This window comes from Vipera ursinii (assembly GCF_947247035.1).
Source record: "Vipera ursinii genome assembly, chromosome: Z".
In the NCBI taxonomy this organism is placed as follows: domain Eukaryota; kingdom Metazoa; phylum Chordata; class Lepidosauria; order Squamata; family Viperidae; genus Vipera; species Vipera ursinii.
The window spans coordinates 14,735,079-14,747,128 of record NC_139517.1 but is presented as its reverse complement, the minus strand read 5'-3'; the positions used below and the strand labels follow the sequence as shown (position 1 = coordinate 14,747,128).

Genomic DNA, 12,050 nt, shown 5'->3' with positions numbered 1-12,050 from the left:
ACTTACAACCAGTTACCAAGCACTCTGCAACCATGTGATCACCACTGCAATCTTCTCTGCCAGGTTTCCCAGAAAGTCAATGGGGAAGGTGCAAAATACAGTAAAAAAGATTTTAACGTGTTCCTTGCCTGCATGCTAAAGCACGCTAAAAGCCTTAGCTGCCTGCCTGTGTGCCTACTATTTAACCATTGCTTTGTTCAACAACCATGATTCCAGCCCCAATTATGGTCACAAGTTAAATACTACTTATAGAATAGAGGCTGTTAATCAATCCAGGTCAGATTAATTATAAACAATCCGTTCCATGCAAAGGGGTGAAAATGGAACTCAGAAGGTGGGAATAAGGGAGTAAGGTTCCTTACTTGCCACTGTTCCCATTGGCCAGCTCATCTGCCAAGTCATCACGCTCCTGTTGGGCCTGCCTCTTGGCTCGCTCTGACGCTGCCAGTTCCTACAAATGGTGGAAAACATGTAGCAAAAGATGGAGTGAGCTCGATATGATATAGCTTCTTGGAAGAATCTTTGATCAGAGAGCCATGGTGGCGCAGTGGTTAGAATGCAGTATTGCAGGCTAATTCTGCCTACTGTCAGGAGTTCGATTTTAACTGTTTCAAGGTTGACTCAGCCTTCCATCCTTCCGAGGTTGGTAAAATGAGGACCCAGATTGTTGGGGGCAAAATTCTGACTCTGTAAACCTCTTAAAGAAGGCTGTAAAACACTATGAAGTAGTTTATAAGTCTAAGTGCTGTTGCTATTGCTGTCAATTGGCATATTTCCCACTGCCTTCCAATTCAGAACCTTCTGCCAACAAAGCGGGGATTCCTATCTTACACTTACCAGGAGCTAAGAGGTCCTATTTCATTAAGGAATGTATTTTGGAGGTTCAGATTGAATTAGTACACATGTGGTGCATATCTGCTCTGGGACGTTCTGGGAGTTGCAGTCCACATCTCTCTCCTAGACTCACGTTCCTATTCAACACCACACACTACAGAGCCTCCTGCTCACCTCCTGAAGCTGCAGTAGTTCTGCCTCCAGATTTTTCAGCTTCTTCTCACTCTCACGAGACTGAATAAAAATCTCCTCGCGAGCTGCCCGGGCTTCCTCAACCTCTCGCCAGAGTTCCTTCATCTGGGCCTGGAATTAAGAGAAAAATGAAAGTAGCACAATGTTATCGGTTTGGGGGCTGCACCTTCAACCAAAGGCTAGGTAAACATTGTTGGATATGTTGTGATTCAGGGGCAGCCTGTGGGTTTGGCAGTTGGGTCGGACGACTCAGAGGAGGAGGGGGGTGTTGAAGACCTTGCTGAGGGGGTTGAAGATCTTGCTAATGAGAGCCCTCAGCCAGGCCCCTCCCACCTGGTCACCACGGAGACCCAGCTGTGTGAGCCTGACAGTGTGGATGAAGATGACCCACAGCTGGCCCTGTTCAAGGACGCCCGACGCAGGAGGCAGTCAATTAGGAGTAAACAGAGGAAGGCAATGGGGCTCCTCGGAAGGAGGCAGAGAGAAGCCACGCCCTGAACTCTATATAAGGGGAATGTGTGGGAGGGCTGGTTTGCTGAAGGCAACCGCTTGGATAGTTCATGTTTCTTAAAGCTCCTGTTTCTTGGTTTGTCTTGTTCCGTTTGTTTTTTGTGGTAATAAATTTGGCAGGCGTAATTCCAGCCTCTTGCCTTCTTGAAAAAGGGGTTGTCCCTGCCTTTTCTGCAGGGCCGGTAGCAGGCTGGTACAGAACAGGATACCCTGTTGAATCTAAGCTTACCTATAACTATCTATATAAAACTAGAATAATAGTACAGTAGAGATAGTCTTCATTTAGCAACTGCCACATTTAGCAACTGTTCACAGTTAACAACAGTAATGAAAGAGTAACTTGGTGACCAATCCTCTCATTGACGACCTTCACTGGTCTATAAAGCAAAGCTGAAGTAGGATCATAAGCACAGTTACACTTTCATATAGCAAATGCTTTGCTTAATGACCAGTACCCTGTCTGAACTGTGATCGCTAAATGAGGACTACCTGTATGTTCTTCTCTGTCAGGCTCCAAAAACCGAGGAAGACATGCGGAGTTACTTCTAAGCGCTTTCTTTTCTTGTTCCTCACTTATAGACTGAAATTTTGCCAAAGCAAAGCAACCACTTGCATCACTAAAGATACTGAGGACTTCTCGGGAGGAGCTGCCGTCACACTTTTTCCTCCAGCCAAATTATCTAAACTTCCCAGCCTCTTGGTCCTCTCTGGAATGAGGCCCCTCCCTCCTGGGAATCCAGACTACATTCCACCACATTCCCCTTTTTACTTATTTGAAGAACTCCCCCGTGCCAATGTTTACCTGGAAGCTCTCTGGAACAAAAACACAACTTCTTATACAGTGAAAGTTAAAACTCAGTATAAAATAGCCCTTAAAAAAAAAAACCTAGGACAGTGATGGCGAACCTTTTAGAGACCGAGCGCCCAAACCACAACCCCAAACCCACTTATTTACTGCAAAGTGCCAGGGGTGCATCAGCATTATGGTGCCCTCGGGGGGTGAGGGGGGCAGGGAGGCGCCTCTGAGTGCCACCTCCGGTACGCAAAAACCAGGGGCGCAAAAATGGGCCACCATGCTGCAAGGCGCTGATACAAGACACCGCACCACGCAAGAACGGGGCAGGGCTAGTGAGTATCACGCAGGCACTAGCCCCGCCCCATTTGCAGCGCGCGCATGCTCGTGGCCCCGTGCACGCACACCTGCAAAATGCTTCCCCTTCCCTTTTCTTCCAGTCTGCCAATCGACAATGGTTGGTGACCTCTGCTCTACCACCTCTACTTGAGGTTGCTAGTCGACCGCTTCGCCTCCTTTGTGCTGGGTGGGGCTCCTGCTCTGGGCGGCGGTGGCGGCCTGATGGACCTGCTGCTGCCGGCAGTGGCGCCCGTGCCAACAGAGAGGGCTCTGAATGCCGCCTCTGGCACAGGTGCCATAGCTTCGCCACCACTGCCCTAGGATCTCTTTCTCCCTGGTTGCCTACATCGACACCGAAAGATACCTGCAACTTGCGCAGCTGTTTCAAAGCTTCGTCCCTTCCCTTGGCAGTGGCATCCAACTGGGCCTGGGCTTCCTGAAGATCCATCTCCAACTTCTTCCGGGCAGCAAGTGCTTGGGCCCTTTGCTTTCTCTCGGCATCCAGTTCCGCCTCCAACTCCCGCACCTGCGGAGTCGAGAGGGAGAAAGCGTCAGCAGAATGCTGCCACTTTGTTCTGCAGCCAAGGTTAAGCCGTGCTCTGAGACGTCACTATCCCGCTGCAACTTGGAAATGGAATAAAAGAGACAGAGGTCTTCACAGAAGGAACAAGAAGACACTTTGACAGAGCAGCGAGATCCCTTTAGGACTGCCTTGAAAAGCAATCCTAAAAGGAACATTAAAAACTTAAGGAAGCTGCTTGCTCTTTTTCTGTCTTCTGCAGACGGGATTATCTCTCTCAGAAATTGTCCAATCGAAGGGCTGAATGGTGGGATCGAAGGACAAAGTTACTAGTCATGACTGCCCTAGATGCGAAACAGCAACTGAAGGATAAGATTTGTTCAAACAGAACATAAACAAAAGAAGGAAGGAGTTGCACTGGAGGTTAAAAATATCCATTCCTGCTAAGAGTGAATGAATTTGAGAATCTTGTTGGGGAAAAAATCTGCATTAAAATCTGCGGCCATGCAAATAAAAGTAATATCGTTCAATATTTCCCAACCTTGGCAAATTGAAGATGAGTGAATTTCAACTCTCAGCAATGGTATGCTGGCTGTGGAATTCTGGGAGTTGAAGTCCTTATACTTGGAAATTTGTCAAAGTCGGGAAACCCAGCTGGCATCACCACTGCTTGCTCAACCAAGGAAAAGACGTGGGTTGTAACTTGCCAAAACCACTCAGAATTTTTTTTCCGCCTAAAGGATGTTTAATTGGATGATGACATCAAAATGCCAGATGAGATTGAGCAGCAGGTGGCTCTGCATTTATACATAGATCTAGAGCTTGGTTTTGCTTTAATTATTATAATTACCAAGGTCAATATAAGACATGAGATGGGCAAATGGGAAGGGTGATTAAAAAACTTCCTTCCTTCCTTCCTTCCTTCCTTCCTTCCTTCCTTCCTTCCTTCCTTCCTTCCTTCCCTCCTTCCTTCCTTCCTTCCTTCCTTCCTTCCTTCCTTCCTTCCTTCCTTCCTTCCTTCCTTCCTTCCTTCCTTCTTCCCCTCCTCTGCTCTTTCCTTCCTTCTTTTTTATATAAATATTTTGTTAATTTCAAGTTTTACAATCATAAGTACTTAATAAATAACTCGATGTCTGGGTTCCTTTATCATTCAGTGGTACATATTAATTTTCACTCAAAATATGCTGGCTGGGGAATTCTGGGAATTGAAGTCCACACATCTTAAAGCTGCCAAACATTGCATGAAGCCATTACCAATCCCTCTTGTTGATCGTAAATCACATCTAGATCAGCAAAGGCTGATCAGATTTGGGGGGGCACCCACTTCCACCTCTCCTCCCTCCTACCTGCTTGCTGAGCAGTTTCTTCTTGTCGTCGTTGGCATCATCCCGGTTCTGCAGCTCCCTCTCGTGCTGTGCCTTCAAGGCCTGCATATTGACCTCCAAGCGCAGCTTCCCGTCCTCCGCAGCCTGCAGCTCATCTTCCAGTTCCTCCAGCTGGGTTCGCATCTCTTGAACTTGCTGTTCCAAGGCCCGCTTGGAGCGTTCAAGCTCATGCACCTGATCCCAAAGCAGAAGTGTCAGAAACAGAAGAACGGCATGTATTTTTTACAGAAAGAGGGGACAGGGGTGGGTAGGTTGCCTAAGAGAACGTTGAAATATGGTGCCATCACAATGCCACTAGCTACAGAGGCCGATGGTCTGGAATCCACAATATTCTGGAATTACTAAATATCCAGAATTCTAAAAAGGTAAACATCCCTTGGAGAGAGATGAATCATCTGTGGTCTACCTCGTAAGACTGACAGCATTCTCCTTCAGGGTCAAGAGTGCTAGAAGAATCCTTCTTTCACGACTATTATACAACGTTGACATGTCCCATCCATCGACCACAGAAATGTGTCTTCCTCAGAAGCACCAATTATACCAGTGTTAAACTAAATATTTAACTGGATATTTAACTGGATTACTAGAGCCCTAATGAGACCACACCTGGAATACTGCAACCAATTTTGGTCACCATACTCCAAAAAAGATCTTCAGACTTTGGAAAAAAATACAGAGAAGAGCAACTAAGATGATCAAAGGCCTGCAGACTAAAACATACGAAGAAGGGCTGCGGAATTTGGGTTTGCCTAGTCTAAAGAAAAGAAGAAATAGGGATAACATGATAGCAGTATTCCAGTACTTGAGGGGCTGCCACAAGGAAGAGGGGGTCATGTTATTCACCAAAGCACCAGAGGGCAGGACTAGAAACAATGGCTGGAAACTGATCAAAGAGAGAAGCAACCTAGAATCAAGGAGAAACGTCCTAACCAGCTTGCCTCCAGAAATTGTAAGCGCTCCATCACTGGAAGTTTTTAAGAAGAGATTGGAGAGCCACTTGTCTGAGATGGTATAGGTTCTCCTGCCTGAGCAGGGGGATGGACTAGAAGACCTCCAAGGTCCCTTCCTATTCTATTCTATTCTATTCTATTCTATTCTATTCTATTCTATTCTATTCTATTCTATTCTATTCTATTCTATTCTATTCTATTCTATTCTATTCTATTCTATTCTTCTATTCCATTCCATTCCATTCCCCTCAGAACAGGATTCAGAGAAGGACAGCATTTTCCCCATTTCATCAAGGCTTTGCTGTTTTAATTCCAAACCACCTAGAACTGCTTCCCTAATGAAATCAGAAGACAGGCGGATTAAATTTATTTATTTACATCCTGCCTTTATTATTTTTATAAATGACGTAAGGCAGTAAACAGACCTAATGCTTCTTCCTCATCCTAATTTCCCCACAACAACAACCACCCTGTGAGGCAGGTTCGGCTGAGCGAGAATGACTGGCCCAAAGTCACCCAGCCAGTTTCATGTCTAAGGTGGACTAGAACTCTCAGTCTCCTGGCGACTGGGCCAATGCCAACCAACCGGCTTTCAGGCCCAAGGCGGAACTCTCCGTCCCTTATTTCTACCTCAGCACTTAACTGCTAGGCCAAAGTGGCTATAAATAAATAAGCTTACATTTTTGCCAACATCATCCTTGGAGCTGACCAGGTCATCCATTTCTGCTCGCAGCTGCTTGTTCTGCCTCTCCAGCTCCTCTCTTATTTCTAGAGCCTCTTCCAAGGCACGGCTCAGGGACAACACCTTGGTCTCTTTCTCACGGGCATCGGCTTCTGCGCGGTCCCTCTCCTCAGCATGGCGGGCTGAGATCAGCTTCTCCTCTGCCAACATCTGTCAAAGCCCAAACATGGCTTAGTAGTACATGTTCTTCAACTAAAAGTATGTGTACGAACACGTGAACTGTTGCTACACAAGAAATCCATGCTGTTTTCCTATTCGGTTCCAATTTAATCATCGCAAAACTTGAGAACACCAAATTACAACTTTCTCTAGATCAATTTTATCCTTAATGATTTCATTCAAATTTGGAATATTTTTCTAGTTCCATTAGTAAAGTAATTATTAACTGTCTGTACGGACAGTCCTCATTTAATGTCCACAATTGAGTTGGGTTGTAAATCCTTGCAGGTCTTAAGCAGGTCACTAGGTGAACTGACTGGATTTTGCAACCATTTTTATGACAGATGTAAAGCAAGTGACCATGGTCATTAAGTGAATCACATGGCCATTAAGTGAACCAGGTAGTCACTAAGCAAATCCATTCTTCTAAATGGGTGTTTTTCATCGGAAGCAAAACCAAATTGACAGAAATAGCACAAAAGTTAAAAAAAATTGCAGTCACATGACTATGTGATGGTGCAACCAGTCATAACTTCAAGTTGGTTGCAAGGGCCCAAGATTTAGTCACCTGACCATGGGACAGGGGTGGGGTAGCGCAGCAGTCATAACCTTGAGGACAAGTTGTCAGTAACCTTTTGGAGTCCTACGTAGCTTTGGTTGTTAAGCAACTGGTTGTTAAGCGAGGACTATCTGCACAAATGGTTTGGGTGGGCAGAAATATTTTCATTGTTTTTCTTACGTTTGCGTTTGTGTTAGTGTTTTTCCTTCCCTTTGTAACTACGTTCGATATTTTTGATGGGTGGCTTGCACTAATAAAAAGGCAAAATCAAACGAAACAAACTCAAGTAAACCAACCTTGGTTTCCTGTACTTGAAGAAAGTGTGCGTGTGTGTGTGAATAAGTGAAAGGGTAGGGCAGGGGTAGGCAACCTTGGCTCTTTTATGACTCATGGACTTCAACTCCCAGAATTCCTGAGCCAACATGGCTGGCTCAGGAATTCTGGGAGTTGAAGTCCATGAGTCATAAAAGAGCCAAGGTTGCCTACCCCTGGGGTAAGGGCTGGGGTGGGGGGAAATGGGAAGAGAGAATCCAAAATTTCCATATCAAATTGGAGGGGGTGGGGTTTGCTATATTTTTTTCTCCCAAGTTTAACAATTTCATCAAATAAGCAGATAGGCATCAAGGCCACCTGGCCTGAAGAGGCAATTTGGGTATGATGGAGGTCCCTGAGAGGATAAGAAGGACATCTATTACAAGGGAGTTAACTGCTTGGTTTATGGGGATGCAAAACTTTTTGTTTTAGAGAAACACAAGCATTTTAAAGATCAGAATTCAAGGCAAGACCCCACCATCGTAGGACGCAACTATACCATGCGTCAAGTGAAGAAACATAGTTCTGAGGAAAAACCTGATAGATGACTCTCTACATGGGGCTGCCCTTGAGGTGCACCCAGAGGCTTCAACTGGTGCAAAATACAGATGCGCGGGTACTTATGGGAGTATCTCGATACTCCCATGTTACACCACTCCTGCGTGAGCTGCACTGGCTTCCGGTTGCCCTCCGGGTGCGATTCAAGGTTCTGGTAATAACCTTTAAAGCCCTACATGGCTTAGGTCCGGGGTACTTGCGAGACCACCTGCTGCCAATGTCAACCTCCCATCGCCCGGTTTGGTCCCACAGAGTCGGCCTCCTCAGGGTTCCGTCGGCCAGGCAATGCCGGCTGGCAACCCCCAGGGGAAGAGCCTTTTGTGTGGGCATGCCGACCCTCTGGAATGAACTGCCTCCAGAGCTGCGGACGACCCCTGACCTTTGATCCTTCCGCCGTGACCTGAAGACATGGATGTTCCAACAGTCGGGCCTGGACTGACTATAGTTTTAAATTTGGTTTTATTGGGTCAATTGTTATGTATTTATTACATTTATCATTTAATTCTTTTTTAAATTTTGTATTCTATGTTTTTTAATTTTCTATTGTTGTGAGCCGCCCTGAGTCCTTAGGGAGAAGGGCGGCATATAAATTTAATAAATAATAATAATAATAATAATAATAATAATAATAATAATAATAATAATAATAATAATAATAATAATAATAATGACCAGGCCTTTTTTTCTCATAGAATGCTCAGAACGGAGTTCCGGCACCTTTTTGGGATGGAACCTTGTAGGGTAGGCAAGGCGGGTTGTATGACATGTGTGAGTTCCGGCACCTTTTCCTTTTACAAAAAAAGCACTGATAATGACACAAAGGCTGGCCTCACCTGGTCAAACTTCTTCTGCTTTTTCTCGAGGGCAGAGACCACCTGGCGCTGTTGGTCAAGGGCCACGGTGACGTCGTCCAGCTCTTGCTGCAGGCGGGTCCGCCCTTTCTCCAGCTTGTCACAGGCCTGAACCCGCTCATCGTAGCGCAAGGAGAGGGCCTCCAGTTCCTTGGTCGCCCGGCGCCGAGCTTCCTCGATTGATTCTGCTACTCCAGCATCTTCCTCCATTTTCTTCTTGCTCTCCATCACCTGGCAAAAGGGCCAAGGAAAATCACTCCGACTCTATCCCTCTCTACTGCGGAAGATGCTGAGGGAATGGAAGCTTATTGCAGAACACAAAAGTCTGGCCCTCTCCTCCGTGACCTTCATGACGTATCTCCATACCATGTCCTCACAGAACTGTTTAAAAATACAACCTTAGGGTGTTTTACCAAGAAAGAGGTAAGGAGAAGAGATCTGGCAGAACTGGGCCTGGAACCATATTTTCCTAATCAAACCCCTGAGGAAAGAAGAATGAGTTCTGACTGAGGAGAAAAGAGGAAGGAGGAGGAGGAGTTTTATTAAATCAAGTAGCCACATCAAATATGTAAAACTTGATACAAAAATGCATCGTTTGATATTTTCTCATTAGACCTTTCCCCCCCCCTTTTGATGACGTTTTGCTTAGGTTGTGTTTCCTTCCTGTGGCCATATTTTTTTTCATCCTACCCCACCTGCTGCTGCAGATTCTGGATCTGGCGACTGAAGTTGGCCTTGGCAGCTTCTTCCTCTTCCAGCTGCTCTAGCAGAGCTCCTTTCTCCTCTTCCAGTTGCCGGACTCGAGAGCTCAGATTCAGCTTCTGCCTCGTCTCTTCTTGGAGTAATTCCTGGGGTGGAAGGTGGGAGAGAAGGATAAAAAGTGTAAGTCAGAGATCTTATACACATCTTCCTCATAGGAATCAGATGCTCTCTCTCTCTCTCTCCCTCCCTCATCTGTATCCCATTCCTATTATTTTTACAAATAATTCAAGGTGGTGAACATATCCAACACCTTCCTCCTGTTTTCCCCACAACAACAACAACTGTGAGTTGGGTTGGGCTGAGAGAGAGTGACTTCCCAAAGTCACCCAGCTGGCTTTCATGGCTAAGACTGGACTTGAACTTATGGCCTCCTGCTTTCTAGCCTGGTGCTTTAACCACTAGACCAGGGGTCTTCAAACTTGGCCCTTTTAAGACTTGTGGGCTTCAAATCCCAGAATTCCTCAGCCAGCGTGCCTGGCTGAGGAATTCTGGGAGTTGAAGCCCACAAGTCATAAAAGGGCCAAGTTTGAAGACCCCTGCACTAGACCATGGGTAGGCAACTATGGCCCTTTACAACCTGTGGACTTCAACTCCCAGAATTCTTGAGCCAGGCAAGTTCAGGAACATCTATACAATTCCAAAATAACTTCTCTTTAAGCTTTGAATAATGTTTCCATGTTAAGCCTGGGACTATATGGAAACCTGAATTGGAAAGCAGAATGGGTGAGGATACCTGCGAATCTCTTGGGAACTCTTTGAGCCAGCTGGGGACTTGAAATCTTGATGCTTTATCTCAGGAAAAAGACATAGCTGCTTAACAAGTGCTGCCTGCGGGCTCCAAATCACATTTTGCATTTTAAACCCAGACCTCTGCATAGCTCTTTTACAACTAATTAGAAACTACTATTATTGAGTGCAGTGGCCACAATCACATTTATGACCCAAGTTGCTTTGAATTGTTTTTATTATGGTATTTATATACAGCTTTTTATGTTTTTTATGTCTTATCTGTACACTGCCCAGTGTCACTCGGTGAGGGGTAGTCTCTATGATTGATACATAAGTAAATAAATTTATTTCTTTATTTGCTAAGGTTTCTACGCCACTAAATTCCCATGGGCTGTAAGGAGCTTAAAGACTATCCAGGAGGGATAATTATAATAAAAAAATTACAACATATAAAAGCCCCCAAACCACCTTGTGGGAACAGATCAAGCCTCAATGTATTCAAAATGGCCTCCCAATCAGTCAGGCCTTTATGGCCCTTCAGAAGCCAAAAATGTTGGAGAAGGACTGGATTCTTTGGAGGCAATTCTGGAAGTAGCTGTGCCACATGAGCAGATTTCAATGAGCGCACAGCTGCACAGACAGGTATCTGCTATTTCATAAGCCCAAGCTATAAGTTTAAGTCCCTGTGGACGTTTTTCTCCTCCACTCTTTCTCTTGGCTTCCAAGACTCACTCTGAACATTCACCAAGAATCAAAAGTACATATCCTTTTACATCCCGATTCCCAAAGAAATGTCGCTCTCCCAGCTGCTGGGCTTCTTTTGCTCCCACCCTTCCTATGTACCTGAGTATCCTGCAGATGGGATTCCACACTAGCCAAGTCCTTGGCAAGCTTTATTGTCTTGGATTCTGCACTTCCCAAGGTACCAGTGACTCCATCGAGCTCATTCTGATTCCAGGAGACGGAAACCCAAGGCAGATAGAAAAAGAAAAAAATATATATGGAAAAATGAAAATGCATCCAAGGACATCAAATCATCAAATCCTCACAAATGAAAAGCTAAGGATAAAGGCAGAGCTTCCTGTAACATTCATTCCACCAAACATTCAAGGATGTGGTATCCGGCTCGGACGATATTTTGCAAAGCTCATCTTTGAAGCATGAACATTTCTAGTTCCCATGGTTCTGCAGAGAAGCCTGAAAATCAAACTAACCATGATTACTGAAGACTCAGAAAGGAGAGGAGACCGTGGCCATGGCTTCATAGCTTTCAGCCAGGGCTAGGTCAGGGATGCCCCTGGATACCACTTTCCCCCCCCCCACTGTTTGCCAGCTTGCTCCCGCGAATTCTGTTGGTCATCCTCAAAGCTCTGCCGTTAAACGTCAATCAGCTAACCAGCATTTCCCCTGTCATCTCACAGCCTCCATCATCTTTGTAGCAAAATTAAGCAAAGATAAAAAAAATAAAAACCCTTGCATAACGAAAACTAAACATAGAATTCTGTGGGTTGCATGGCAGAAAATCAGCAAGGCACAGAAGAACATCTAGAGACATAGAAGTGCCTGAAATAAAACTGGAAGGATGATTCCCATGGCAACCTTCTGCAACCTCCGTGTCATGGTTCAACTCCTTTAACCGACAGTTAGGCTTACGTGGTCAGCCTGCAGAAGACTGATCCAAGGGTCCAAGGATCTAGGACAGGGATGGCAAACCTTTTAGAGACCGAGTGCCCAAACCGCAACCCAAAACACACTTATTTACTGCAAAGTGCCAGGGGTGCATCAGCATTATGGTGCCCTCAGGAGGGGGTGGCAGGGAGGCGCCTCAAAGTGCCGCCTCTGGCACGCAACAACC

The 12,050-nt window shown here is 45.5% G+C and overlaps 1 protein-coding gene across 4 annotated transcripts in view; it reads right to left on the bottom strand.

Moving 5' to 3' along the window:
- The window catches only part of LOC310650294 (myosin-10-like), an 84,627-nt gene that overhangs the window by 15,255 nt on the left and 57,322 nt on the right, over nt 1-12,050 (bottom strand). For all 4 annotated transcript variants that reach the window (XM_083379153.1, XM_083379155.1, XM_083379154.1 and 1 more), the window contains 8 exons: nt 11,039-11,143; nt 9,400-9,552; nt 8,687-8,935; nt 6,203-6,415; nt 4,535-4,747; nt 3,033-3,194; nt 1,009-1,137; nt 363-451 (listed from right to left, as the gene is read on the bottom strand). In XM_083379153.1, the coding sequence (XP_083235279.1) occupies nt 363-451; nt 1,009-1,137; nt 3,033-3,194; nt 4,535-4,747; nt 6,203-6,415; nt 8,687-8,935; nt 9,400-9,552; nt 11,039-11,143 (1,313 nt within the window). The remainder of the gene's footprint in view (nt 1-362; nt 452-1,008; nt 1,138-3,032; nt 3,195-4,534; nt 4,748-6,202; nt 6,416-8,686; nt 8,936-9,399; nt 9,553-11,038; nt 11,144-12,050) is intronic.